At 36.9% G+C, this 27827-nt stretch overlaps 16 protein-coding genes across 16 annotated transcripts; 5 read left to right on the top strand and 11 right to left on the bottom strand.

Moving 5' to 3' along the window:
• Nucleotides 1–17: 17 nt before the first annotated feature.
• Nucleotides 18–2183, bottom strand: AC631_04582 (DNA ligase (ATP); the record flags this gene model as incomplete). Its single annotated transcript, XM_015613411.1, has 1 exon — nucleotides 18–2183. The coding sequence occupies one exon, from the start codon at nucleotides 2181–2183 to the stop codon at nucleotides 18–20; it is 2166 nt and encodes a 721-aa protein (XP_015465778.1).
• Nucleotides 2184–2470: 287 nt separating this feature from the next.
• Nucleotides 2471–3886, bottom strand: ARP9 (Arp9p; the record flags this gene model as incomplete). Its single annotated transcript, XM_015613410.1, has 1 exon — nucleotides 2471–3886. The coding sequence occupies one exon, from the start codon at nucleotides 3884–3886 to the stop codon at nucleotides 2471–2473; it is 1416 nt and encodes a 471-aa protein (XP_015465777.1).
• Nucleotides 3887–4158: 272 nt separating this feature from the next.
• On the bottom strand, nucleotides 4159–5463 carry AC631_04580 (uncharacterized protein; the record flags this gene model as incomplete). The annotated part of the gene is made up of 1 exon (XM_015613409.1): nucleotides 4159–5463. One exon carries the CDS (start codon nucleotides 5461–5463, stop codon nucleotides 4159–4161), a length of 1305 nt encoding a protein of 434 aa, XP_015465776.1.
• A 494-nt stretch (nucleotides 5464–5957) lies between these two features.
• On the bottom strand, nucleotides 5958–6479 carry CSE4 (centromeric DNA-binding histone H3-like protein; the record flags this gene model as incomplete). Its single annotated transcript, XM_015613408.1, has 1 exon — nucleotides 5958–6479. The coding sequence occupies one exon, from the start codon at nucleotides 6477–6479 to the stop codon at nucleotides 5958–5960; it is 522 nt and encodes a 173-aa protein (XP_015465775.1).
• Nucleotides 6480–6957: 478 nt separating this feature from the next.
• AC631_04578 (uncharacterized protein) lies at nucleotides 6958–7458 on the bottom strand (the record flags this gene model as incomplete). Its single annotated transcript, XM_015613407.1, has 1 exon — nucleotides 6958–7458. One exon carries the CDS (start codon nucleotides 7456–7458, stop codon nucleotides 6958–6960), a length of 501 nt encoding a protein of 166 aa, XP_015465774.1.
• A 283-nt stretch (nucleotides 7459–7741) lies between these two features.
• AC631_04577 (uncharacterized protein) lies at nucleotides 7742–10228 on the bottom strand (the record flags this gene model as incomplete). The annotated part of the gene is made up of 1 exon (XM_015613406.1): nucleotides 7742–10228. The coding sequence occupies one exon, from the start codon at nucleotides 10226–10228 to the stop codon at nucleotides 7742–7744; it is 2487 nt and encodes an 828-aa protein (XP_015465773.1).
• Nucleotides 10229–12501: 2273 nt separating this feature from the next.
• On the top strand, nucleotides 12502–13398 carry AC631_04576 (uncharacterized protein; the record flags this gene model as incomplete). The annotated part of the gene is made up of 1 exon (XM_015613405.1): nucleotides 12502–13398. One exon carries the CDS (start codon nucleotides 12502–12504, stop codon nucleotides 13396–13398), a length of 897 nt encoding a protein of 298 aa, XP_015465772.1.
• Nucleotides 13399–13692: 294 nt separating this feature from the next.
• Nucleotides 13693–14523, bottom strand: AC631_04575 (alpha/beta fold hydrolase; the record flags this gene model as incomplete). The annotated part of the gene is made up of 1 exon (XM_015613404.1): nucleotides 13693–14523. The coding sequence occupies one exon, from the start codon at nucleotides 14521–14523 to the stop codon at nucleotides 13693–13695; it is 831 nt and encodes a 276-aa protein (XP_015465771.1).
• Nucleotides 14524–14795: 272 nt separating this feature from the next.
• AC631_04574 (zinc-binding alcohol dehydrogenase family protein) lies at nucleotides 14796–16016 on the top strand (the record flags this gene model as incomplete). Its single annotated transcript, XM_015613403.1, has 1 exon — nucleotides 14796–16016. One exon carries the CDS (start codon nucleotides 14796–14798, stop codon nucleotides 16014–16016), a length of 1221 nt encoding a protein of 406 aa, XP_015465770.1.
• Nucleotides 16017–16250: 234 nt separating this feature from the next.
• On the bottom strand, nucleotides 16251–17600 carry MSN4 (stress-responsive transcriptional activator; the record flags this gene model as incomplete). The annotated part of the gene is made up of 1 exon (XM_015613402.1): nucleotides 16251–17600. One exon carries the CDS (start codon nucleotides 17598–17600, stop codon nucleotides 16251–16253), a length of 1350 nt encoding a protein of 449 aa, XP_015465769.1.
• Nucleotides 17601–19240: 1640 nt separating this feature from the next.
• HPA2 (D-amino-acid N-acetyltransferase) lies at nucleotides 19241–19696 on the bottom strand (the record flags this gene model as incomplete). The annotated part of the gene is made up of 1 exon (XM_015613401.1): nucleotides 19241–19696. One exon carries the CDS (start codon nucleotides 19694–19696, stop codon nucleotides 19241–19243), a length of 456 nt encoding a protein of 151 aa, XP_015465768.1.
• A 302-nt stretch (nucleotides 19697–19998) lies between these two features.
• AC631_04571 (fungal specific transcription factor domain-containing protein) lies at nucleotides 19999–21996 on the bottom strand (the record flags this gene model as incomplete). The annotated part of the gene is made up of 1 exon (XM_015613400.1): nucleotides 19999–21996. One exon carries the CDS (start codon nucleotides 21994–21996, stop codon nucleotides 19999–20001), a length of 1998 nt encoding a protein of 665 aa, XP_015465767.1.
• A 625-nt stretch (nucleotides 21997–22621) lies between these two features.
• On the top strand, nucleotides 22622–23296 carry AC631_04570 (GNAT family N-acetyltransferase; the record flags this gene model as incomplete). The annotated part of the gene is made up of 1 exon (XM_015613399.1): nucleotides 22622–23296. The coding sequence occupies one exon, from the start codon at nucleotides 22622–22624 to the stop codon at nucleotides 23294–23296; it is 675 nt and encodes a 224-aa protein (XP_015465766.1).
• Nucleotides 23297–23416: 120 nt separating this feature from the next.
• On the top strand, nucleotides 23417–24115 carry AC631_04569 (uncharacterized protein; the record flags this gene model as incomplete). Its single annotated transcript, XM_015613398.1, has 1 exon — nucleotides 23417–24115. The coding sequence occupies one exon, from the start codon at nucleotides 23417–23419 to the stop codon at nucleotides 24113–24115; it is 699 nt and encodes a 232-aa protein (XP_015465765.1).
• A 547-nt stretch (nucleotides 24116–24662) lies between these two features.
• AC631_04568 (uncharacterized protein) lies at nucleotides 24663–25700 on the top strand (the record flags this gene model as incomplete). The annotated part of the gene is made up of 1 exon (XM_015613397.1): nucleotides 24663–25700. One exon carries the CDS (start codon nucleotides 24663–24665, stop codon nucleotides 25698–25700), a length of 1038 nt encoding a protein of 345 aa, XP_015465764.1.
• Nucleotides 25701–25770: 70 nt separating this feature from the next.
• On the bottom strand, nucleotides 25771–27300 carry UGA33 (Uga33p; the record flags this gene model as incomplete). The annotated part of the gene is made up of 1 exon (XM_015613396.1): nucleotides 25771–27300. The coding sequence occupies one exon, from the start codon at nucleotides 27298–27300 to the stop codon at nucleotides 25771–25773; it is 1530 nt and encodes a 509-aa protein (XP_015465763.1).
• Between the last annotated feature and the right edge of the window lie 527 nt (nucleotides 27301–27827).

Below are 27827 nucleotides of genomic sequence, written 5' to 3'. Positions count from 1 at the left end.
AATTAATATTTATTTCTTCAGTTTACATTGGCTTGACGCTCGTAGAATTCTGAAACTTCAGTAGAACTAGTAGCATCTTCTATTCCCTTGTCATCTCGAATTCTTAAGAATCTAGGAAATCTCAAGGATATACCTTTGCCATACTGCTGATGTGCAGCCTTATATATTGGACTTAGGGATAAATCAGCTGTCAAAACTTCGAATATTGTCGTCGGTTCAAACCAAACATCTGGTACAGCGTTAGAATTGGTTGTATCATATACATAATATGGTTTAGGTTTTTGTATTTCAGTAGGTTTTAATTTGGCATGGATAGATACCAAGTCTTCGTCCGAAAACCCGGTACCTATCTTACAAGTTGTCTCGTATTCACCACTATCCTGATTATAGGAAGCCAATAAAAATCCACCATATGAGCCTGTTCTTTTCCCTTTACCAATGTATGCACCTATAACTACTAAGTCTAATGAATCACCAACTCCCGCTAAGTAATCTTTCTTTAACTTCAACCAATTTCTCGACCTCTTTGAAGGCTCGTAGTAGGAATCCGTTCCATTCATCATCTTCACCATTAGTCCTTCGCATGAATCCTTTACTGATTGATCCAAAAAATGCTGTAATTCATCCAAATTTGATGTATTTCTGAAAGTTGCAAATTGAAACTTTCCTTCAATTGGTCGCAAATTTTCAAACATAACTTTACGTCTTTCGGCTAAAGACGTTGTAATCAAAGGTTGATCATTATAATACAAGAGGTCAAATGCGAATAGACAAATATGTACTTTAATATCTTTTTCATCAACATCTTTACGCTTCCTAGTAGATAAAACTTGGAAGGGTAAAATTTTATTTGTTTCTCTGTCCCACGCTACAGCTTCACAATCTAGTACCATCGAGTGGTTACCAGAAATCTCTTGAGTTTTGAGAAAGTCTTTGATAATAGAAATCAAATCTGGATATCTTTGAGACATATCTTCAGAATTTCTAGAATAGATCCTAACTTCACCTGTTGGTAACAAGTGAACTTGGGCTCTTTCACCATCGTATTTATATTCACAAGTAAATTCTTCTCCTTGAAACCTATCTAATACTTCACTAATAGACTTCGTTGGCTTGGCTAACATCGGCTTTAAAGGAATACCTGGGGTCAATATACAATAATCTAACAAGTTGAATATACCGTGTTCATAGGCATTATTGATGATAATCTCATAGTTAGGAATTCTTGAGAATGCTTCACGAATTATGTCTTCAGCTTGAGCCAACTTCTCTGGGGATATTTTTTTATTAGTTTTGTTTTCATAGTTAACAAAGGCTTGAGCTAAACCAATGAGTACTGTTTTTTCTGCCAATCCTATTCTCAATTTACCCTCCAAGGACCGAATTAAGAACTTTGCTTCATTGCTTTTCATTTCACATGCGGTTAACATTTTGTTAATTGTTGAGATCTTTTTGGATTGTGAGTCTTTACCAGTAGATTTTGCAATCTTTGTTAAGTTTTCGAAAACAGTCACTATATCTAATCTGGTAGGCTTGAACATAGTAGGTTGACCAGATCTTGATTTTTGAGCAACTATTCCTAGGTCACCCACTTCTTGGTAATCCTTCTTAATCTTGCTTGGTGGTCTTCCGTAACACTCACTTATTGCCTTTATAAGTAAAGTTTCACCTAAACCCAATTCAAGATCAGGCTCATAATCAGGTCCTAATCTATTTATACATAGATAAATGATTTTGACTAACTTGTCTGATGAGGCATGCTCCAATATTTGATAATAGAACTGTGAAATAAGTGCAGTTATCTTTAATCTTGACGATTCTTGTTCAATTTTTTCAAACAATTCAGTTAATTCGGAATAATAAATCTTCGACGAAGCCCCGGCACACGAGTGTTTCTCTTGTTCCTTTTCTGTCAAGTTTATTAATTTGGAAGCGTCACTTAATTCTTGTGCCTTTGTATCCTCTTCACTCACTTCACTAGGGTCAGTATCCCCGTCTTCAGCAGCTTCTACTTTAATTTTCTTTTCAGGAGATTCTGAAAGAAGAGAAGGTGCCTTTCGTTTTATTTCTGAAATTGAAGGCTTACCTTCTTCTGAAATATTCGTCTTGTTAGCGCTTGGCTTGGCCTTAGGTAAGTTACCTGATGCTGAGAAAAATCGAGCTAAACTTTGTTGTTGTGGCATTAAGAATATCGGTTTTGAAAAACAATATTTGGATGATAGCTTGGTCGTTCTAGTTAATTGATTTATACAATGCCTTAATACCATGAACTATTGATTACCTCTACGTTCGTCGTACTATGGTCTTAAATGTATAATTTTGACGCGTATAGATTTCGCGTACAAAAAAAAGTAGTCTACATCAACTATTCAATTCTAATTTCTAAATGATATTAAAAACCTATACTTACAAATAATTAAACAGTATAAATAAAAAGTGACCCTCTAAATAAACTTTTATTTAAAAACAATTAGATAGTTGCGTCCCAAATACCTTGAGGTCCTTTCTCTTCATATCCATCGGCGTCCAAAAATAATTCACCACCTTGGTTCGAATTCCCACCAAATATTTGTTTAGCGTATATTTCGGCACCTAAAAAGTAGACATCTTCCCATGAACCCCCTTTTTCTTTAGGTTGTTTCCATTCAGGAAAGTAATCCGGATGTTTTGCAGCTCTAATAGCGGTTGGGACCTGAGATAATATGAAATTCGATTCACCGTTTGACTCATTAAGTTCCTCTGCTTGTTGATATGCGACTATAGCCGAGTTAACAGCGGTTGTTTCATCGTTCGCGGTTGATTCACCTGGTGATCTAACAAGGTAATCAGCAGTAAGCTTAATTAGCAATGCTTGCTTTAAACCAGGAATTTTGAAGGTAGAGCCAACAAATATCAAGTTATCATAGCACTCTTGTCTCTTCTCTAAATCAGGTATTAATAATAGAGATTCATATATGGCTTCTGCTACACGATTGACCAATTTGGAAACTCCTTGAAATCTTTCTTTGCCCACATATATTTTTTCTTTCGTATCTGGATCCAAGAAGAAGTTCTTTTCAAGCTCACTATTCGATTTTTCTTCCTGCTTATCTTCTTCACCTTGATTTGCTTCAGATTCGCTTTTCGGCAAGTTACCGTTTTGTTCGGTAACTATTTTTGCTACATCAAAATCTTCATCATCTTCATTATTTTCACCAATAGTATTTAAATCAGCAACAGAATAGAATGAGGAATCGTGATCATTAACAGCTTCAAAAATTCCTGATGTTTTTAAGGCTTCAATTTGCTTACCAGTCAAGTTAGGTAACAATTTCTGTACTTCCTCATTTATAGTCTTACCCCCAATTCCATTCAAATATATGCCTGCGTACTTAATACTTTGATATCCAATAACCGGCATTATCTGACACGACTCGTGGCCAATATTAACAACACAAGAACTAGAGGACGAACCCATGCCAAAATTACACGCAATCGACAAGTCTATAACGTTGAATGCCGTGAATTCTAAAGATTCAATAACGTATTTTGTCACATATTCAATGTTCGATCTTGACCATGCCAAAGATGGTGCTATAAGTAGTAACGGAATTTGATTGATTGTAATAACAGGATTATTAGTGATTACACTTTGTAATATGATCTTTAATAAGTAGTTAAACGCATCTAAATCGACAATCCTGCTTTCTTTGATTGGATGTACTTCAATTAGTTCTTCACCTTCATTCTTCTTCGATTTATATTCTTTAGTATTTGGATCCTGATAAACTACAGATGGAATCTTATATTGAGGGGGAGATAATGGATCCTGTAAACCAAACGAAAATATGGTATGTTGTGACCCCGGATGGACAACTAGGAAACTCGATTCCCTGAATAATGGCATTGCTTAGTGTCTTGAACCTACCTATATTTATTTGGTTGTTTATCCATATTTTCAGTTTTGAAGAGAGCGATTGAGTGGCCACACACGACTTCAATAATTTTTCAGTACCTTACTGATTCATATATGATTGTGCTAATATATACGTATATAGACTATAGGAAATTGAAAACAAGAAGTAGTTGTACATAAGCATGGGCATTAGATCGTGAAATAACAAAAAAAAGCTATAAAATGGCAATTAATAGTCGTATTTTTTGGAACGTGAAATGACTTTAATCAGCATCATTACTCTGAACATTTGCTAAGAACTTATTGTAGTTGGCTCTTGTTCCTAGGACGGATTGCTTGCTCATAACACTGCTCAGTCTATGAACATTGCTATTGGAGTTAAAGGAAGGCAACGAATCAGGCAATTCCCCGAAACTGTCCTCACTGCTGATCAACTTTACTTCGTTAATGAATGGCAATTCTTCTGGATCATCATGATAGGAGTAATACTGCTTTATTGGAGAATGACGTGAACTTGAAGAATCAATCAGTTCCACACTAGGAATTGATTGGTTTGTTTTAGTCTTAGTCAATTCTAGAGAATTATTGGAGAGTCTTCTCATCTTGCCTAATGAAAGTATTGAGTTCTTCTTAGGTTGGTTTTGGTAACCTTTAGGATCAGAGGTGTGGAACCTGTTAAGCTTTGGAGGAGAAGAATTTTCTCCAGTTACTAATTCTGGATTACTTTGGAACCTAGAATCCTGTTTAGGAGGTGCAGACTTGAATGGTGTAACGGAAGTTAGCGGTGCCCTTGCACCTTTTACTGGCGATGCAGATCTTCTTCTTGGTACGGCACTAGGAATGACAATTTCACTAGAATTTTTACTGGTGTAATTATCAGAGTGGCCGTGTGTGTTCAAATCATCACCTCTTTCGCTTTCGTCGTCTACCTCCTCTTGAATCTCAGTTTCGAAAAAGGTGTCTTTGATACTGTTCATGAAAGTAGACATTGCTTCAGAATCCTGGAGCTTGACAATTCCAGAGTACCAAGTTATACCTCCAACTAAAAGGATCCAAAATAAGCCTAGTTTGACGACGTTAAACATTATGGATGTATAATGTGTGATCAATGGTGAGGAACTAACAAACACCAAAGTGATCATGCAACCTGCAGCAAAACTTGGAACATGTATTCCGGTCATTTTTTCAAATGCTTCAGTGCTGACTTTGACATTGGGAACTTTGAGTCTAATAGATGGAGTGGAAGAGTTTGTACTTTTTATTTTGGCTGCTCTTCTGTTTGGCTTAACCTGGTGCTCTGTAGGAACATATTTGGTGTCCTTTGGGCATACCAGGATAGGATCCGACGTGGGTAGTACCTCATTTGATTCCTCAGTAGACGAATTCAGCACTTGATACGTACAGCCAATTAATTCATTCAAGTGATCTTCAGCAGCATTTTTGCTTTCACGATACTTTCCATGCACCCCAATATCCGTTGGAATCTTTTTCAACCTAAAAACTCCATCTGTATCTTGCTTGTAAACGATCTTTTTCTTTCCTGTAGTAGATGTAGTAACCGTGGCCATTCTCGTTTAGTAGTCTTAGTTATGAAGACAATAAACTGAAAAATAGTAATAATATAGTAAATTTAAAACCTTGTTCCTCCGCTTTCACTAGTCAGTGTTTTATTTGAAATGTGTTAGTAGATGAAAAAGTATGATCAATAAAAAGATATTCTTGTCTTGTGTATTGAAAAGAATGTGTTGTAACTTTTAGTTAAAACAAAATCATGAATTCGAAAAACTCAAAGTCAAAATTGCATCAGCCATAAACCAAGAGATTAACAATAGGACTGTGATACCAAGTAGAAATTAAAGATTAGTCAATGGCTGGGTCTGATTAGATCATATCTGTCTGCGAAGTACAGAAGATTACTGGTGTTTACATATTTCCTAAATAGGAAAACATATTGAAATACCTGATTGGTATAGCGTCACCGTCATATTACATCTTTAACCCTTTATTAATTATAATACAATATATAACATACATAATAGAAGAAATCATCCATAGCAGATATTCATATATGTCCTCTTATTCGTCTGGCCAATTGGATATCTCTTTGCATGATCGTAACTCTCTTTGCGTGGATAGCACAGAGATTTGTATCTTCTAACAAGTGAACCAAGTATGCTTCACATGCTTCTTGTAGAGCCATTACAGCATTTGATTGCCACCGTATACCATAAGAAGCTCCTATGTAGTTCTCAGCTATTTCCCTGACCAATCTTGAAAATGGTAGCTTTCTAAGTAGCAAACTTGTGGACCTTTGAAATTGACGAATTTCCCGGATGGCATTGGTACCTGGCTTGTATCTTCTCTTTCTCTTTGTGCTGGAAGCGTTTGTGGCAGGAGGATCCCCCGGTTGATTTTGATACACCCCTGTTTCTCGTTGTCTATTAACTGACGATTGTCTTGAATGATTGGCAGATGTCTGACCTACCCTACCCCTTCGGATTTGCTCTTCTCTTTCTCTTTGACGTCTTAAGGCATTAGATGACGGTAAATTTCTATTACTCGAAGATGTCGATATCCTAGCCATCTCAATATTTTCGGCGTGTCACCCTCGTTCAATTCGGATGCTGATTTGTTCTGACGCGTCAAAAGTATGCTACACTATAATAAACAGTCAAGCTACTCGGTTCAATTGATATTAAAACCTTTACTCGGTTTAATGTAGTATATGTACAAATAAAAATTGTGATAATACTCGTTTGGTCTTTATAATTTAGCCAGCCATCTACGACAATTTACATGCAGGAAAATACCGAATACAACACTGAATGGTATATTTAATGATTTCTGGTGAAGATTTGGCTATTTACAAAAGGTATAGAAAGAACGGGTATCAGGAGATCGTATTCAAGGACAACTCCTATTTCACTATGTGAAGTTTTAATTAATTATGCATATTTTAAGCATTCATTCGATTGGGTCTTTTAGAACCGTTGTTCCATGCCGTTCAAATTACGACTAAGGCTGATTAAATTAATTGGTAAAAGTTCTGTAGCATATAGTAATTATTTCTCTGCTGGAGCGGTCTCATCAAAGTCGTATTTACCATCGAGAATATCATTCAAGCTGTCTTGTATTAAAGCACTTTCCTCGTCCATTGGTAATTTGGCCAATTCTTTCTGTTTCTCCCATCCACCCATTAAGGACTTCATTTTCCAACCGAATTCCTTAAAGTTCGACACATCTATGATCCAACAAGTTCCAAAAATAATCATGGAGGAAACACTACCACACAATAGGGTACCAGTTCCAACTGCTACGGCAGCATCTGATGTGAAATTATAACTTAATGGTGGCGCATGGTTCCCTTGAAACAAGCTCGGGACGTATTGTCTTGTGATTGTAGATTTGTAGGCTAATCTTGATGTGAAGATAGTTATAGCTGCTGATCCCATAAAAAGCATCATTTGTCTCTTACGACGACTCTTGTATTCTTCACTGGCCGAAGCCAATTTGAAGTTATAGTTGGTCAATAGCTTATTAAACTGTGATTGCTCTGCTGACATTTTGATGGCTTTTCCCTGTTAATAAATGGTCTTGATTAATTTGAATTTTGATATTTTCATTCGCATTTTAAATTCTTTCTACAAGCTAATAAAATTTTCTTCGTATATAATAAACACATGGATAAATAATACATTCTTAAAAACAAATAGGTACTTAAAAAAAAGAATTAACTTTCTAAGTAAATGAGTACGAAAGATTAAATGAAATAATAAAAAATTAAAATGTTAAAAAGCAGTGAACAAAGTATTAAACAATTTATTAGGTAACTCGATTACCATTAGATTAGATTTCTTCTTTGAAGACTCCACCTTGATTCTTACTAGAAGAAAGATCATCAATATCTTCGGCACTTCCTTCAGATTCCTTCTTAGTCAACTTGTCATCTACTTTATCAGCAACTTTAGGTTTGTCTTCCGAAGCATCCTTAGCAGAAGTATTCGAAGCGCTCTTCGAAGTGTCTTTAGCTGGGGATGATTTAGAGTCTTTGGTTGCAGACTTTGCAGCACTAGTGGCAGGTTTGGTTTTATCATCTATTTTGGTTGACTTTGGTTCTGCTTTCTTGGCTGATGCAGGTTGTTCTTCATGTCCAGAAAAGTACTTAGTGAATCTCTTAAAACCACTCAATTTCTTTGGTGATTCATTGGCAGCTTGGTTAGAAGCAGGTTTGGCCTTGGCTGGTGACTTTGTATTAGAGGTCTTTGACTCGGTCTTCTTTGATTCCTTAGCGGTTGTGCCAGCTGCAGATTTACTCTTCTTTTCTGTATCCTTAGACTTAGCTTCTGACTTAGACTTGCTAGGAACAACAGCTCCAGTTTCCAATTCTTTGTCATCAACTAATGGAATTTCCTTGACTCCAGAGACCCCTACTGACTTAGACTTTGCTGGTTGAGGAGTCTCGGCTTCATCTTCTTCGTCATCCTCGAATTTAGGTTCGTCGAATAAGGAACCCGTATCCCTCAATTTATCTTCATCAATGTCTTTTTGTAAATGTTCTGGTAATTCCTTATTGATTTCATGCTCAGACTTGACTCTTTGATCAAGGTGGGATTCGATTTCTTTTCTCTGGGAAACTTTGTCTTCTAAATGCTTGCTCTTAGTTGCGTCCAATTCGCTAATCTTAGAATCTAATTCCTTGTGGGAATCTTCTGCTTGTTTCAATTCATCAATAGAAGTTTGACGTAAGTTATCCACTTCTTTTGAGGTTTCCTCGTGTTTCTGAGTAGATAATTCTAACTCCATGGTATATTCCTCGATTTCAATTTTAACTTTTTCTAAGTTATTGGTCAATTCAGCTAATTTGGCGTCATATTCCTCATTCAAAGCCTTCAGCTTTTCAACTTCTTCCGCAATTTCATTTTTGGAGTTGACAATTGCTTCCAATTTGGTGTTTTCTTCTTCCAATTCGTCTAAAGTTGGTTTCAAAATCTCATCCTTTTCAGCTTGTAATTCCTTTAATTCCTTGCTGCGACTATCATTCAATTCCTTCTCTTCAGCATCTATGCGGTCTTGGTTTTCTTGTTTTTCACCCAACAACTTTTCCTTTTCTTCAGCGTATTTCAATTCTAAGGCCTTTAATTCACCAACCTTATTTTCAACTTCTTCATTTCTGCTGGCTTGGTACTCAATGTACTCATTCTCTTCACCCTTCTTTCTATCTTCATTGGCAGTGACTCTGGTACCCTTCTCCTTTTCGATTTCCTTTCTTTCCCTTTCTTTACGGGCCTGGTCTTCCTGTTTGGACTTTTGGTGAAGGCCAACCAATTTCGCGTGCTTCGCTTTGCTTTGCTCATCAGCTTCTCTTTGAGCCGTAGCCTTGCTTTCAATATCAGACAAAACTGGGCCAACCACTAATGCAGCCTTGGCATCCAAGTCAGTAAGAGACATGGTTAAACCACCTCCCAAGTCAACCATACCAGCCTTGTTGTTTTTCATTCTTTCATCACTGTTCTTTTGCGCAATGGCTAATGCACCAGCGTATTCTCTGGCCTGTTGTTTGAAATCCTTCCCAGTAGAAGAATTGAGTGATTTCAAACGGTCTTGTGCCTTGTCGTTGGCAGCAGCCAACAAGTTGCCATAAGCGACATCGGTCGACTTGAAGGACTTTGACCTAACCTGCGATGAAGCACTGTTCGATGTCGAACCACCGTGTTTCAACGAAGCTGTGGCACCGCTGGCGGCCAAATCTTCCTCTTCCTGGTCCAAAAATTCAGCCGGACGGTGGTGGCCAGCTAATCCCGATCTATAGTCCAAGTCTGGGTTGAATCTAGAGTTCAATGACTTGGTCGATTTTTGCGTGGCAATCTGGTTAATTTTACCAATGTTGAGAGTAGTAGCACTACTCTTGGAGCCCAATCCGTGTCTATAGTCCTTGACTGGGTCCAATCTCGAGGTCATAGTACCACTCGAGTTCTTGGTCGCAACCTTGTAAATGGAGCCTCCGTTTACTGCTCCCGTGACTCCAGTGTATCCGCTACCCACACTCTTCATAGTGGCTGTCCTGGCCTCGTTGTCTCGGGTCAAAATACTGGCCTCATCCCTCTTCGCCAGGAGCGCTGCGGTGTGGGCGTCCTGTGCAATTGTCCTTTCATACGATGGTTTAACGGTCAAATCTGACGATGCAGCCAACAACGCGGCTGTATCCGAAGCATTGGTGTTCACCCCGACGGATACGTTGCTAGGGGACTGGTAGACGCCTTGCCTTAACCTCTGTTGATAAATGGCGGTTTGTGATAATGGTTTCCCATTGGCTTGATAAACTGATTGTGACATACTCTCGTGTTACCAATTATTATCTCTAGTCACTTATTGAATTTGAATTATACAATTTTCAACCAAAAGGGAATAATGGAAATTATATGTGAATTTTGCTAATAAATTGCTGAGAGCCCATAGATGAAATGACCCTTTTGGAATTTTGGTGAGAATCCTATTGAACTGTATATAAACGAGTTTACTTCGTTCGTCCCGTTTAGGCAATTCTACATCACAATAGACGCTTCCATTACGTAATAGAAGCTTTTCGAGCGCATTGGGCGGGTAACACTTCCACAGTGGGATGACGTAGGTGATGAGCGGGAAGAATCACTGACAGAACATCACCATGGAACAGCCGCTCTGAATTACCTCGGCGTTTGTTGATTCTTCCGATATGATAAGATGTGATTGCATGAAAAGCATGTTGAATATGTTTTTCAGATGCAATGTCTATGGAGAGTATGTGTGTATATCTATTGTATGATGCTGTATATCCATAGGTTTGTATGATAGATGTATGGAAAGCAGTTACATATATGGCTTTTGTGTGTGTATATATGCATATATATGGTGAATGTTATTTATCCATGGCGGGTAAATATTTTGACGATTGTACAGATATATTCTACTTACCGATATGGTTAATATTGGTCGTGAGAAGTATACCATAGTTATCGCATTGATCAAAAGCATCTGGAGAATGCGTCATCCATGCTACATGCAGTTCACGTATATAGCCTTACCATGATTGCAAATTGCAAACGACCGGCGTTCTACTCTAGTATGGGTGAAAACCAATCTCGGGCATTATAGGGGTTGTATACTTGGTTGAGTGTAGTGGGCACAATCGCACCAATATAAGTTTCTGAAACGAAGTCAATGCGTAGTACTAGTTGCTGCAAATTAACGCTTCGGTCATGAAGCGTTTCAACAGTAGAAGGCATATAAACTTAAACGTCAATATACTAGCACCTATAGGAACCCGTTGCCTTTCACTTGATGCCTACTACTTCACTCCAGATTAATCAGCTAATTTTCACATGGTTAGCTGTCAAGACCATTAGTAATGCGTGAAAGCCATGTCCGTTAACACGATTAGGTGCTAAGTCTACAAGCATATGAAAAGAAGTTAATTCACTTTGGAATTCAGACAAGATTTTAAATTGTCAAGAAATGTCAGATCAGTTTAGCTATACACAGAGAGTGCGGTAAATACACTCCGCAAGAATCCCAGTTACTACGAGTGATCGAAATGTAAAATTCCGAAATGAATATCTAGCATCTGACTTGATTTAATACTATGAGGCTGGGTAGTCAGGTTTCATGAGCTTCATAAAGATTTAACGACTAGAATTACTCTTGTCGATGCTGATATCCACTTGTGAAGGGCTTAGAGGTACCCATGCTAATATACAAGGATGAATAATTTACAACTTTAATATGTGAGCAACTCTGGTTGCTTAACGAGGAACTTTAAAGATGATTACATAGACTCATGATTAATTTGCCGAGTAGTACTTTTGACAGAGGCTAAACTAGGCTGAGATAATTGAATTTGATTACTTGATCTCAAATTTGAAGATATGCTCACTGATCAGATTAAATCATTCGATCAGGTATATTCTATTGACAATGTAGATAGTATTTTGGAACTCATACACCATATGAATTATTTGCTTAATAAGTCTCAAATTTTGCTACCACATTCAGCTGTACTAAAAATGCCTTTTCAGAAGACGAGCTAAAATAAAGAGCGATTATAGAATATATGACCTTCTATGACTTTTGCAATAAAAAGAACTTTTGATGCAATGCAGGTACAAAAAACTGAAAAATGGAATATCATTGTAACCAATCTCAAAACCACCGGAGATAGCTTACTAAAAGAAACCGCAGTTAACGGACATAAAGCTAAAAGGCGCACTAATTTTTGAAGAAATCAAAAGCTTTATCCAAAAACTTGATTAGTCCGCAGTTAACGGAGTTATCTTTATCTTTAATTAACGGAATTAATGATGAAGTGGGTCTTCTTGCCAATAAAGGACGAGCACCTATAAAAGAAGTATATTTCGTCAACATTCTGTCAATGAAATTCAGTCAAAAAATATGACAAATTTGACAAATACTGAGTTTAACTACACTATTGATACAGAGAGTCCGGTCCTTGTTACTGGTGCCACAGGGTATGTGGCAGGGTGGGTTGTGAAAAGATTGTTGGAAGCGGGAGTCACTGTTCATGCAGCCGTTAGAGACCCGTCCAACCACGATAAACTTCGTCACCTCGAAGAATGAAGAGCAGTACAAGTGGTGATTTAAAGTTTTTTAAAGCTGATTTGTTAACAGAAGGTTCATATGCAGAAGGTATGGCGGGATGTAAGGTAGTATTTCATACTGCCTCTCCGTTCACGTCGAAAATCACTGATCCTCAGAAAGATCTCGTTGATCCTGCCAAGATAGGAACTAGAAACGTGTTGGAGACAGCAAATAAGACAAAATCAGTATCTAGGGTTGTGTTAACTAGCAGTGTTGCTGCAATTTGTGGCTCTAATAGAAAGATTCTTTCCCTTCCAAACGGCACTTTAAACGAGGATGTATGGAATGATATTTCTTCATTAAGCTACAATCCATATGCTTATTCCAAAACTATAGCGGAGAAGGAGGCATGGAGTATCCACGAAAAGCAAAACAATTGGGATCTTGTTGTTGTGAATCCGTCTTTAGTTTTAGGACCTGGATTAAACCCAAATGCAACATCTGAAAGTTTCAATATCATGAAAGCATATGGAGATGGTCTGATGAAGAGTGGTGTACCAGATTCTGGTCTTGGAATCGTTGATGTGAGAGATTTGGCTGACGCTCATTTGAAAGCTGCCTTTGTCAAGAATGCCCATGGCCGTTATATTATTTCTGCCCACAATACTTCTTTATTGGGAATTGGGAAAGCATTATCGCCAGAATATGATTCATATCCAATTCCGAAAAGTGCAGCACCAAAATTCTTACTCTGGTTAATAGGTCCCTTTATCAGTAAAAGCCTAACAAGGAGGTATATTACTGAAAATGTTAATTACGAGTGGAAGGCTGACAATTCTAAAGGTATAAATGAATTGCTCCTTAAATATAGGCCTCTTAAAGACACTGTTTGTGAGTTTTTTCAGCTAATTATTGATGCTAAACAGATTTAGTACAACCAATTTACCTGCAAATGATTTGAAGATCGGTTTTGAAGTACCAAATTCATTCTTTTTCAATTTTCTGTTGATTACAATAATTAATTAAGGATACATTAGAATCTATTTATACAATACAAATTTATATATAATTTGTTTATTCTCTAAACTTCATGCGCATTTAGAATTGAAAAGTCTACTTAAACTGCTTTAAAGGAGACCTTTGATATGTCCTTAAAAAACCAATGTTCATATATTGAATTTCCTATTACAAATATACTATAAAAAAACCATTTACTTTAATTGTTTTCATTTGCTAATAAACTGGTAAATATCTTCATTTATGGCATCTTTGTGGGTGGTACACAAGCCGTGAGATGCCCCAGGATAGACTTTTTCTGTAGCCTGAGGTAAAATCTTAATTGCTGCTTTACTAGACGAAATGGGAGGTACTATATTATCATTGTCACCATATAAGACTAAAGTAGGTATACTCATACTTTTTAAATCTTCTCGTTGGTCAGTCTCTGAAAATGCAGCAACACAGTCATACGCTGCCTTTATTGATGATTGCATCCCTTGCATCCAAAAGCTATCAATTAATCCAGACGACCCTTGTGGGTCGTCCCGACTCAATCCATAAAACTCATACGCTAAATCTTTAAAAAATTGAGATCTATTTTTCAAAACGTTCTTCCTTATATCATCAAATACTTCAATGGGGGTACCCACAGGATTATCTTCTGTTTTTACCATAAGCGGGGGAACCGCTCCAATCAAGATAGCCTTCAGAACTTTCAGAGTTCCATGACGACCAATGTACCTAGCTACTTCTCCTCCTCCTGTAGAGTGGCCTATGTGAATCACCTTTTTCAATTCCAAGTGGTCTACGAGTTCAGCCAAATCATCAGCATACTGATCCATTGTGTGACCTTCCCATGGCTGAGACGATCTACCGTGTCCTCTTCGGTCATGAGCAATTACTCTGTATCCTTTCATAGCTAAGAAGATCATCTGGTCTTCAAATGCATCAGATGTTAATGGCCAGCCATGGCTGAAAACTATGGGGTCTCCATGTCCCCAGTCCTTGTAAAATAGTTCCGTACCATCAGAGAGTTTAAGTTTTGTACTACCAGTCATAATTACTGCAAAAGAGAATAGTTTAGAGGGACCTTTTTCAAAGTTATTTAAACTTGCTATCTATTATAGATTAAGTGTAAGGATTGATAACTAAACTGAGCGCGGAAGGTTTAAGTCAAATCCGTTTCGTGCGTCATTAACTCCACAAGTGGCATATTAATTCCGTCAAACAATTTATAATCTTTTACAATCTACTAATTCATGAAATTTATTTAAGCTGGATGTCTAGCACATAAACGATTTGCATTCAGTATAGAAACAATTAACCCAAGATGAAGGTCAACGAAGGAGCTGTAGTAACAGGCTCTAGAAATTTACAAAAACTCGTGGCTATTAAGGAGACGCCGTACCCTAAATTGGAAGATGATATGATTATTGTGAAAGTAGTCGCCTATGCTGTCAACCCAACAGATTGGAAACATATTTTCCCTGAGTCATTTGCTTCACATCTAGTTTCTGAATTCGCTAAGAAGTTTGGTCTTGGTTTTCGCAGGCTTGAGTGCCCATTGGGTTACATTGGGTCACGTATCGGATACTTTGTGGGAAAGAATCTTACAATAGCTCAAAAGGGAGTCGTTGTTGGGTCAGATGTTAGTGGAATAGTGGAAGAAATTGGCAAGAATGTGACTGGTTTTAAAAAAGGGGATATTGTTGCTAGTTCGCTCCATGGTGGAATGAATACTAATGGCGGTTTTTCTAAGTATGTGATGGTTAGCTCGAATGCAACAATCAAGTTTCCTGATTCTCAGATACTGAAAGAAGCTCTTAGTCAAGGTTATCACCCAAGCACTACTATTAATTCTTTTGAAGCTGCTGCTTCCGTACCTGTGGGTCTTAAAACCATTGCTTTAAGCTTCCATGATAATTTTAAGATACCAACAAACAAGGATGAAAATAAAAATGATTATATCTTGATCTGGGGAGGAGCTACTGCTACTGGTATTATGGCAATTCAAATTGCTAAATTGGTTTATGGTATCAATGTAATAACAACTGCTTCAAAAAAAAACCATAGTGCATTGATAGCGTTAGGAGCCGATAAAGTGTTTGATTATAATGATGATAGAGTTATTGAGAAGTTGAAAAAGGCAGGAGAGGGCAGAATCAAATATGGCTTGGATTGTGTATCGAATGTCGATACATTTCAATCTGTCTATGATGCTACAGAAGGATCAGAAGGTGTTTGCGTCGATAATCTTTTATTCTTAAATAAGAAAACTATATCTATCAAGCCAGAAAGAAAAGTTAGGTTTGCAATCACGAATGGATATTTAGTTGATGGAAGAAAGCACTTCGGGGAAAAGGCATCGCCAGAAATGATAAAATCTTATCTTCAGTTCTGGAATGACCACCTTCCCCTTGTTTTAGATAAGATTAAAACTGCTCCATTAGAAGTATTACCAGCCGGTTTGGAGTCAGCAAATGAGGGCCTAAACTTGCTTATCGAGAATAAGGTAAGTGGAAAAAAAGTTGTATTTAGAAATAAAGAATAACTTTCTTTAAATTCATTCTCTCGAATTAAACTATTATATTGATTTTTCAGTTATGTAAGTAGAATATATTTATTATTAACAATCGTATGTAGTTCATGTCGATAAAAGCGTAAATATTTAGAATTTTGGCAAAAGTTGCAAAATAAGATTATGTTATAATGTCGTATTCAACAAATTGCATGTCGCAATATCGCTACATTGTCATTAAAATTAAGTAACAAAATATTTATTAAATCAATCAGAGTGTTTCTTTCTACCGCCTCTATTGTGTAAATTAGGGTTACCATAGATTATGGTGGTCGTTCCGTTTGTGTTTACTTTGTAATGAGTCTTTAAGTGTTGGGCGAGATTGTCGCTCCTACTGAACTTCTTTTCACAGTACTTGCAATGGAATGGACGTATGTTGGAATGTACAGACCTTATATGTCTCTTGAGATGCTCGGACCGCTTGAATTGCTTAGCACAATCGGGGCACGGGAATGGCTTGTCCTGCTCGTCTTCGTCGTTGGAGATATTACGGGTTTCGTTTAAAGGTTCTTTAACGGTGTCAGAGTTGTGTCTATTATGGGTAGGGGCCACGGACTCAGGGTTGCTAGGAGCAGGTACTGCTGGGATGTCTTGTTTAGTCATTGTTTTGGCATAGTCATAATTATACGACTTTCTTCTCTTCTTCTTTTGGACTTTGGCATCATCGTCAAAGGAACTATGCTGGTTGTAGCTCGACGGTGTCACAAGTTGAATCGAATTCCGCCTCTTGTAGTAATTAGACTTGATGATACCTGTGGGGTTAACCATAATCTCTTCAGCTCCTCCCAACTCTTCGTCATCATCGTGCATTTTTGAATTAACGTTCTGCAAGGTATCGTTGATCCAATACAGAATGGCGTTGAAGCACTCGTTATTCATTATGAAGTCAAACTTTTTTGATGATGTGATGTCTGATCCCATTGATATCGAGTGTGATTTCGTCTTTGTATAGGGTGCCCTTTGGGTACCGTCAAAAAATGACGATAGCGACGGCGACGATGACGATGGCAATATGTATCCTTTGGCACCAATATCTCCTGTCTCATCTGTATGTTTGTCTGATGAAGCTAATGCTGCTGATGCTGAAGCTACCCCTATGTCTATATCTTCGCTGAACAACTGTCTTGGGTTAATTGTCTTCTCTTCTTCTGCATTCTCTCGTATGACGCTATATAGGTTGTATTCAGGCGAGGGTGATTTAGACGACTGCGTCGATGACATCGACTTCAATGATAAGAGGTTCAATTGGTCAATAGGCAAGCTGAACGAGTGTCCTGAGACCGGATGCAGCTTGGGCGGTGATGACATCTCGGGCGTCGTATTAGTGGTGGAATAAGTCGTTTGACCGACCACAGGCAAGTTCGCCAACGACGATCTCGATGATATATTACTGGCCAATTCTTCAAAACCTCCCATGTTTTCCGCTCCCATAATGTCTGCGCCTATCAACTCATATTCGTTCTGGCGCAAGAACACCTCGTCGTTTATATTAAGCTCCCCCGATTGACTCGCTGGCATTGCAAACTCCCCCGTCATTATTTCTGCATTAACGGGCATAATTATCGATTTTTCTATTTTTCAATATTTTGAGTGTATCGTATTGCTGATCAATGATGCCGAACGCTTATAGATAATATATGACTCTAATTTACCGCCCTAATTTTCTTTATTATTTGTATATTCCTGGAATCTGCTACTATATGTCTTCCGAACCTATATATCCGGTATTATGCTAACTAATGATGGCAAATATATTATCTCTGGGAACTAAGAAAAAAGACTTTGTCAATTTATTAATCACAGTGTGGTGGTTACTAATTTATTCGTTATAGTGAGTGGAGTGGGTTCATGATAGTGGTTACGCAGCCCGCGGTATTAATGCTTCCATTATTGTTCCTGCTACGATACTCCATACTCCAGACGGTTACAACTGGTCTACACTTAATGCGTACGCCTGATAAGCGTCATATACCTACTACGCTATGGCATATATGGTACGTAGTGGTTGTAGAGGTAATAAGGTGGATGGTATGCTTCGGATCCTGATATGCTGGATAGATATCCGAATCAGTGCGCATAGATAACGATAACAATAATATTACATATGGCATATCGGTAGCAAGCGTACGAGGTAATAAGAGAGGTCAGGAAAGTAAGAGAAGTAGGGTAGGACAGAGAGAGCGGGAATTCAACGAAAATGCAATATATATACTTATAAGGTATGTAGTATGTAGATGAGCGAGATCAACGAGATGGTAAAGACCAAGAATAGACTTGGCCCGATGTCCGAAATAGCAATTTAGGTAGCCCGGTGGGCTACTCACCAAGTTACCCGGATAGGAGTTTAAATAAAAACCGGAAAAAATGGTTGATTTGGGCCAAAAAACGGGCTTAAGAGGGGGGGACTACAGCGAAAGACGGTGGTTTGAGGCCCGATTGCTGGTTTATTGCACTGAAGGAAGGTACGGGGAGTTAAACTAAACCCAGGTAGACTGTATGGCAGGAGTTAGACGGAGATATTTGGAGTTCTGGGCGAGTCGGGGAATGTACGTCAATGTGCAGGATATTTGATTCGAATGCCATTAGGCCATTTTGCAACAAAACAAATGGTGATTATAGTAGCAGTGATATGAAGTAAACCGATTCACTAGGCTATTAACAAGTGTATGATGTGAGTAATGGGAGAATTTGAACAGAAACTTAAGGTGTTGCATGTATAGAAAATTGTTAGAAGTGCTATTTACAGCTATATGCTCGGAGAGATACGAGTAGCATAAGTTATACTGGGACAAGATGAATACTGTCCAGAATTGATCCATGCTGAGGATACTGGGGGCATATACCTTTAACTCGAGCATTGTAAGGCTAAGCATATTTGTTAGAGAAATCGCGACACTTTCTGAGATTATTACGACATTTTGCCCGGCTGAATATGGCTTTTTAATAAATAGCACAAAGCTAGTATGGTGCCGATTCTGGGATCATAATAGCCGAAAGAGGAAATGCCGTCGGTGGGTGCAAAGAGTCTCTTCGAGCAAGTATGCAGAAACTTAGCATGACGCTTCCAATTGACTGTTTTACTGCAACTTGAGGGTTTACATTTTATCCGAATATTCTCTTCAGCTACTTTATTAAACCGGGACTATTTCTCCAAACTAATTGATTATCTCATAACATCATACAAACATATTTAATCACTATGGTCTCTTATAGAGCAAAAAACCACTTTTCACAGCAACCTTCGTGTAAAGTAACTGAGCCCTATGGTTCTCAAACTGGGTCGACCAGTAACACTTCTTGCAATTGAACTTATCCGCCTCAGTGTAAACATATTCAATAAGCTTCCTTCCTACTCCTTTCAATCTCGAACTGTTGCTGACGAATAAATCATTCAAGTACAACGCATCCTCAATTGTCCAGGTATTTCTGTGGGTTAAGTAATTGACAAACCCGATAACCTTTCCTGTTGCATCATCTACTGCCACTGCAGAGTATACAGGCTCTTTAGGGTCAAAAAACCTCTTAAAGGTATTTTCTGATACTTCTGGGGCAACGTGCGATTTATAGAAAACAAGATAACTATCAGGTCCAGACCACAAATCTAACCATTCTTCTTTATCCTTTTGCTCAATGGGTCTAATTGTAACCGACATTCGTATTATGTATTACCGAAATACCAATTTACCTCTTTCTTTAGTTCGTTTATACCATATATATATGGTTTGGACCCACCTTCCAAATACGGCATTCCGCTATCTCCCCTCTGTTTGCATGACTCAGCTGAAATTTTGATAAGACTATCTTGCATTTCAGTTATGTGATATCAAAACTATTCAACAATAGATATAGGTAACAAATATCATGCGAAAAAATTTAATACAAGTACTTCCCTTCGAATGTATCTTTCATATCTGGTAGACTCTAACACTAAATCTGTTTATAAATTGGGACCCTATCAATCTAGATTATTCGAATTATCCAAAGGAAAGTTAAAGCTGAGGTAATCGATATCCTTTGTCCAATCTTCGAAATAGTTATTAGTATCTGAATGCTCTTGTGGTGATAAACCGACCGCATCAATATTCATAATTCCTTCATTGCTTTTGGCATTGTAACTAAATGAAGGATTATCATATGTAGTTTGATCATGGTGTATTTTCATATTGTACGGTAGTTTCTTAGATTCCATACCTTCATTATAGAAACTAGAATTTTTGAATTCAATTTCACTATCTGGAAATTGTGAAATATCAAGCTCTTTAACTTTCATATCATCGGGTATTTCTTGTATTTCTGCGTCCTTGTCAATCTCACAAGCTCTTGAAAGTAAGAGTTCTAATTTAGAAAGTCTAGAAAAGGTTATTTTTGCACTAGCACATCCCATAGATAGTGTTTTTAATATTTTTAATCCGTCTTTTAAAAATAACACGGTAGAACTTGACTTATCAATTTTCAACCATAAAACTATTACAAACATACTCAAGTTGCAAAAGTTAAGATCAGTAGCAGAATATATCCCCAATTTGGAATATTTGTTTAATATACATAGTAGTTGAATTATTTTAAACGCTGAATCAACACAAACCGAAGTTAAATAGTCAATAAAGTGGGATTCGGTAGAATCTAAGTGAGAATTAGAGTGATAGTTTTCAACTTTGTACAATAAGAATGGTTTACCAACGTATAATTTGGCTAATAGATAATGTAATGATAGGTGAACATGCGCCCTATAGAGATTGGAATTGGGGTCTAGCAGATTGATATTACACATAATAGCTGAATATTTCATACTCCACTTCTCTAGTTCACTCAATAAGTTTTTAACTATTCTCAAGTCCAAACTCACATAGTCATCACATCTTTCATTATTCTTGCACCTTTCATAGATCAAGCCTGAAATTTCACTGAAAATAAAAGTTAGCTCTATCAATGCTCGTTGGTTCAAGTAATTTGAAGTGCCATCTCTTTTATTTAAAGATGTGCATGGTTGAGGTAAATGAGCCGTTATTTCAACTCTTTTTATTATTTCTGGTTTTCCTAAGTTAATGCCATACCGTCTTTCTAAACAATAACAACTCCACCATAGCCGTGACATAAATTCTCTATTAACGGGGTCAATGTTGGGATCGTTAATGTGAAGTTTGTTAATTATCGCTTTTTCAACAGACAAATATACATAAAGATAACCGTGGTGTATAGTAGAATTTACATTTGTATTTTCATCGGTCACAACGAACAATCCTAATAGAAGCAATGCTTGAACAGAATATATGCTGTTACTTTTAAGCAAAAAACCTACAAATGGCAACGAAGCTTTATAGTATACTTTACCTGGATCATCTAACCCAAGCATAGAATTCGTGACAGAAGGTAATGATCGGCCCTCGCCAATATAGTCGTACCCAGAAGAGATCGCAAGTACGCCAAACAAAATTATCATAAAGATCCAATTTTGCTTTAAAAATTTCATGTGCTTCTTAGCTTTCTCTTGAAGAAAGGTATCAAGCACTATTTCAAAGTTATGTGGATGTATGTAACAATAATTAGTTTCACATACCTTCAAAAATAACTCCACTAGGGATATTACTTCCGAATCTGAAGGTAGATATGATAATGCATTCTCTATCATTTCATCCGAAATAAGCTCTTCGAATTGTTCTTGTTCTTTAAAATTAAGTAAGGAGTTATCGAAATCTTTAGGATTCTGTGACTCTTGGAGGAATTTTAAGAAAATGCTGTCTGCAGTTGACACAAACAATGAATTTATATGTTTTCGATTATTCGATTCGAACCTCTTATCATTGCAAAATGTCTGTTCCCGAGATGTTATCCGATCCTTTGAATCATCAGGTTGACCTAATTTATCACTATCTGAGTAGAAAGATCGCTCAACTAAATCAACATTGTTCCGCAAGTATTCCAACGATATTTCTGGACGTAAGAAGCGAAGCATGCGTTCAAGCTTACAATTGTAATCCTTCAATGTCTTATTCAATTCACTTCCTACAGTTAGTAAATCTGTTGAACTTTTAGATCTTACATAACAAGATCATATGATACGTACTTTATGTTTTTCAGTGAAACTACACCTTTAGGGATAGACACTATCTTGCATTCAATGTTGCCTTTCGTACATTTATTACAGGGATATCCACCTGTACACTTTGATTTACTACTTCGACAGTTCTCGCATCTATTTCGTAAATTGTTAGTATATCAAAGTCAAGTGGTATTTTAATAGTAAATAACATAAAACCAAAACAAAGTCAAACATACGCTACTGGGGCCCTCTTTCGTTCATTTAATGGAATTTTCTCTCTTACTCTCACTGATCTTCTCTTTTTCATGATAATTTACTATTTTTTGATTACCGAAGGCTACATCAAAATCTCCCCCCTCCGCATTTTTTTATTCGTTATCCGGGTACATGTACCCGAAGTATCTATAAGTGAAGAGATATGCCTACTTTTTTTTGACATAAAGACAATTAATTAGACTCAGACTCTGTTTCAACTTTAATATTAGAGAGAGCAGTTTGAAAATAGTTAAGAAGTTGATATATTTTAGTTTATGAGAACATGACAGTTGAGAAAGCCAAATTTGAATATTTACAAGATTTACCATTTGCCAATGGTAGGGTTGAAGCCATGGGTAGAATTACTGAGCCACTCAAGTTTAGGTTGGAGAAAGATGACCTGAAAGTTGTTACTTTATTTCCGGTGCATCAGGCCAGTAATGTTCCAAAGAACTTATTAATTGTATTGCAAAAAGAATTCAACTATGTAATTGAAGAGGGAATCACGTATCCCCATCACCAAATTATGGATTTTGAGGATTTCGTTCAATACTGGTTTAGTGCATTTGTAGCTGTTTTGCTTGAAGGAGAATGGGACACGTTGGGTGAGAAAGATTTGCCAGAATCATATTGGAAGTCAGTTTTCTTGGGTAATTTCTACGTGAAACCAAATTATATTGGCAGATGCTCTCATGTATGTAATGCTGGGTTCATTGTCAACCACAACAAGAGAGGATTGGGAATTGGCAAGGAATTGGGCTCTAAGTATTTAGATTGGGCCCCAAGATTGGGGTATATTTACTCTGTGTTTAATCTTGTTTTCGAAACCAACGTAGCGAGCTTAAAAATATGGGATTCATTAGGCTTTGAAAGAATTGGATACGTTAAAAATGTTGCTATTCTTAAGGGATATAATTATTTTGTTGGTGCTCATATGTATGGCAAGGACTTAGTGTGAGTCTTACTAATGTATGTAAATTTATAAATATATCTCATTTTGACATATTTTGTGCGGCCCATATATATGTATTCATTATCAGGGTTACTGGAAGGAATTTCAAGCGTTTTTGACAGCAGAATGACCCTAAAGAATCTTGTGAAAAAGTTATTCGTTCCATTGACAGTATTAGGAGTCAGCATCGTATGTATGTCGCAAAGCAATGACTATCGTGAATGGTTGGAAATCGAAGTTCCAGGTGGCCCTCCTCCTAACTTGTTAGGCTACTTATTCTCTTTAGTGGCAACATTGATCTTTTCCAGAGACCGTAGAGATCTCCTGAATCTAAAAATCGAAGATAGTGAGCGATATTTGGAAGATTTGCCAATTAGGAGTTACGGCGAGCCAGATATTGCTAGATGGTGTATTCCACATCGACAGGTAAGCCAAACTGCTTACGATATAGGATTGGAAGACGACGTCGATTCTGATTTTAACAAATTTTTTAATATCTTTACAGAAAATTCCAATTGTTTTATTGGTATTTCCGAAGTTGAAAATAGCCTTCCTGCTCTTTTTCTAAAAACCTCTTACCAAGAAAAAGAGATTATTCATAGACATACTAAAGATGGATCTTTCCATATTTCATTGAGTCGGGCAGATGCATCTACGGTTGTTAAAAATAAATGGGGAGAATTGCATCCCCTTCCTGAATTTTTTAGGCAGCACGATGAAACTAATATATTGATCTATGCTCCTCAGAACCCAGATGATTACAAGATATACTCAAAGATTATTCATGCCTCAATTCTGTTTTATATGAACAAGTTTTCAACATAATGGTTAATTTTATCTCTATATAAATATGACATTCTTAATATATTAAATTGTGCTTTCTTTAGAGAACATAATTACAAGGGTGGGTTCATTTTGCAATTTGTTAAATCGATCGCAACATAAAACGATGTATTTCGCTATCTCTCCAGTCATATTCACAGTTCAGATGAACTACAAGACTGGTCTTAACTCTATTCCTTGAGCTGCCTAGCAATTCTGTTAGACTTCTGGTGCATACATTTGTTCTGTCTTCATGCCGCTTGCTGCAGCCATGAGCTTCTATTTTTTTACTAGTACGTCAAAAAATATTTGCAATTATTATTATTAGTGCACACGATCAATCATTTTAATTGTTATTATTCTTGTTATTGTTAGCATCCAATTGAAGTTTGCACTATCCCACACCCATCCGGCACTTACGGTGATTGGCGAAAGGGTTCTTATTGTATTTCAAATGCAGTTCAGGGGCTATAAAATCTCACGCGGCTGATTAATTGATATAAATATTGTCAATAAGTAACTTTTTATATAAGGAGAACTACGTTCCAAAATGTCACTTCCTCCATACGAGCCATCGAAAGATGATCAAGCTTATCCTGATGATATCAAAAGTCCTACTGGTCCTGGCGATGTCAAGGGTTCTGATCTTCCGGCATATAAGCATGAAGTTGGGTTTCTGGAAGGCTCTGACTTTATTCAAAGGGAATTTATATTTTGCAATCTGCAATGGTCCACTGACGTTCTTGTATTTCCATCTAGTGATGCAGCTACCAAATATAAGTCATTCAAGAATGTTCCTGCAGATTCTGATAATTTTAGATATGTTTTAGATCTACAACAGAACGGAATTGGAATGCCTTTAATGGAAGCGGTATTTAGTTGGATTCATAGCTTTGGAAATGGTAAATTTGCTACTATATACAAATGTCTTCCCCCACCACCAAACTCAGGTAGAATATTTGATAAGAAACGTGATAGGTATAAATTCTGTACGGTTCGTAAGAAGGCCGGCACTCATTACTCACAATACATATTTTCAATTCTGCCCAAACCTGATAAGCCGTCTGAGATAATTGAGTTTTCTATTTTCTTCCATAATAAATTGCCAATTGCGGATGTTACTAAATATGGAGGTAGTAATAAGAGGTATAGGTGGGTTCATTCCGAGTACCATCGGATTTTGCTGAATTTCACGTATTCTTTATATTCTTTGGATGAGAATCAAACTTCCATGATTGACAATATGGATGTTAGTAAGCAAAAGTTGGACAATAAGAACCCATTAGTGTATAGCTCAGTTGGGGATTTCTTTAAGTTCTCCTCCAAAAGGGTTAAAGAGGATTATTTATCGCTGCTCAAATTCGGCGAGTTAATTCATTTAAAAGAAAAATATATGATTTCTTCATTTCAAGAAACGGCTAAGCTTTTGTTGCATATTGAAAGAAGTGAAGCACCCTTAGATCTTGAAAGTGCTAATTCTGTGAGTATCCATGAGTTAATAATAATATGTATGTCTTATGTTTTTAAAAGACGTGAAGAGATCAGAATGGAAAGAAGAAGAGCATCAAGAAGACACGGTGGTGGTTAATGGTATGAATTTATACTAAATTTGGTAATAAATACAATTTGTGATATAGTATACAATTAGTTTCTACTCTTTAACAAACTGGTAATTTCCAGTCGTATTCTTCGCAAATTTCCACCCAATCAATACAAATGTTACCATCTGGATTTCTATGCCAGCTTTCCTCAACGATGTCCCAGACCCTTCTCACATTTCCAGCCTTATGTTTGTTATAAATTTTAGTGAATTTCGCTCTAATATAGTTTCTGTCGGATTGGTTGCAACATGATATGCCGCAGATTAATAACAGCATAGATAATGAAGCTGTCATCGGCGACTCTACTAAAGTACTAATATATGTGAATGAAGTTAATAGTAACATTTGAACTTCACTAGAAGAAGGTTGCGTTTGCTTTATGTAGAGTAGCAAATACATTTGACATGTAAGACGGTAAAGCTCAAATAGGGTTAAATGCAAATCTAATTCTTCTTTATTATTTTTTATCAGCGATATTTGTTTTTCATTAGGGCATGCAAGTTGAACCTTATTCAACAATTCATCGTATTGGTTACTTACAAGCTGGTAATGCTCAATTCGCTGTTGCATGAGTCCATCTATTTCAGAAGAATTAGGGTCTTCAAGTGATAAGTGTAGAATATTGGCTTTAAGGTTTTTTCTTTCTTCCTTCAATTCGACATAGGAATTCATAATTTCACCTAGTATTAAATATATGGGTTGCATGCATCCTTGATATGGATCAATTCCATAATCACCAATGTCAAGTAAATTATAATTTTTAAACAAGTTATTATAATTCTTCATGGAGCAAGACGTTCCGCTTGAAAGAGTTACGGACGACATAATATCATGAAATTGAAAGCTTGCAATTAGCCATTTCACATCATTTGAATAATTAAAATCTTTGAGAAATTTTGCTAACCCGCCATATGACCGAAGCAATTCTGTACATGCATTGAAATGATTATACCATTTGGAAACATCCCCAGAAGATATCTCCACACCAATTGCTATTAAAAAGTAACAAACGGCTACGTAATATCCATACTTGTCCAGTTTAGAATTGGTCAAATGCTTTTCGTGTACTATTTTAGTAGCTTGCGACATATGATAGTTGACCAATTCACTAGATGGGCCTTCTGAAAACACTCCTCCCCATGCTGCCAATGCATGCATTATACTTTCTTCAGTCATTGCTACTGAAAAAAAGGTCTTCAAAAAATAATTGGAAGATTCGGGACTTATACATAAGATTTTTGCTACCTTATTCTCAAAGAAGTTCAAAAGACGTAACCCTGGTTCATCCAAATACAAACTAAATGTGGATGAAGGAGTAAGTAGTATATTCGAAAATTCGGAAAAGCCAAAATCATTCGTCTCGTTATATGACATTACACTGCTAGGTACATCTTCAACTTCACCTAGCCGTATTGGGCTTAATTCTTCAGTTGGACCTAGTACAGCTTTGAAAAACGGTGACAAATTTGTGTCTGCCAGTAGTGGAATGTTCGTTGTACTCACAATGTCTATCACATCATCTTTTTTTGGCTCAAGAATAGTATTGGCTTCAACCTCTGGAATCGTTCTTCTCGAAGCTCTGCTCATCTTCTTCACTTTCTTTTCATAGTTCACCGACTCATATTTCTTAATTAACCAAGAACATTCTTCTCCTCTCAATTTACAAGATCCGCATATAGGATGTACTTCATCACATTTTTTCCTTGAATAGTTAGTAAAGCCCTCTTAGTATGTCTAGCATCAAACATGTACTTACTTTCTTCGACGACAGCATACGCATCCAGTTTTCGATCTGACATTGGATCCATCGACAAAACTCTTCATTTGAATTTGTCTATGCTTCACATGATCCTTGCTTGCCGTATTATCTGCTTTAATATTATTTAATTCGCTAAATGAACTTGCATCTAACGTGGAAAACATTCTGAAAATTTAATAAGCGATTTTGATCATCAACAAATTTCTCCAGGAAATAATATACAAAAGTCTTAAGTTTCTATGCTCTAAATGATTATATCTCTATAATAATGCGACCTTCAGTGTACTCCATTCTATTTTGGTCTATAAATGCTCTGCTGAAAAGCTATAGTCTACAACAGAAGAGATAAGCTGTT

Source organism: Debaryomyces fabryi, assembly GCF_001447935.2.
Source record: "Debaryomyces fabryi strain CBS 789 chromosome Unknown contig00127, whole genome shotgun sequence".
Classification (NCBI taxonomy): Eukaryota; Fungi; Ascomycota; class Pichiomycetes; order Serinales; family Debaryomycetaceae; genus Debaryomyces; species Debaryomyces fabryi.
This window is presented reverse-complemented; position numbering and strand designations above follow the sequence as displayed.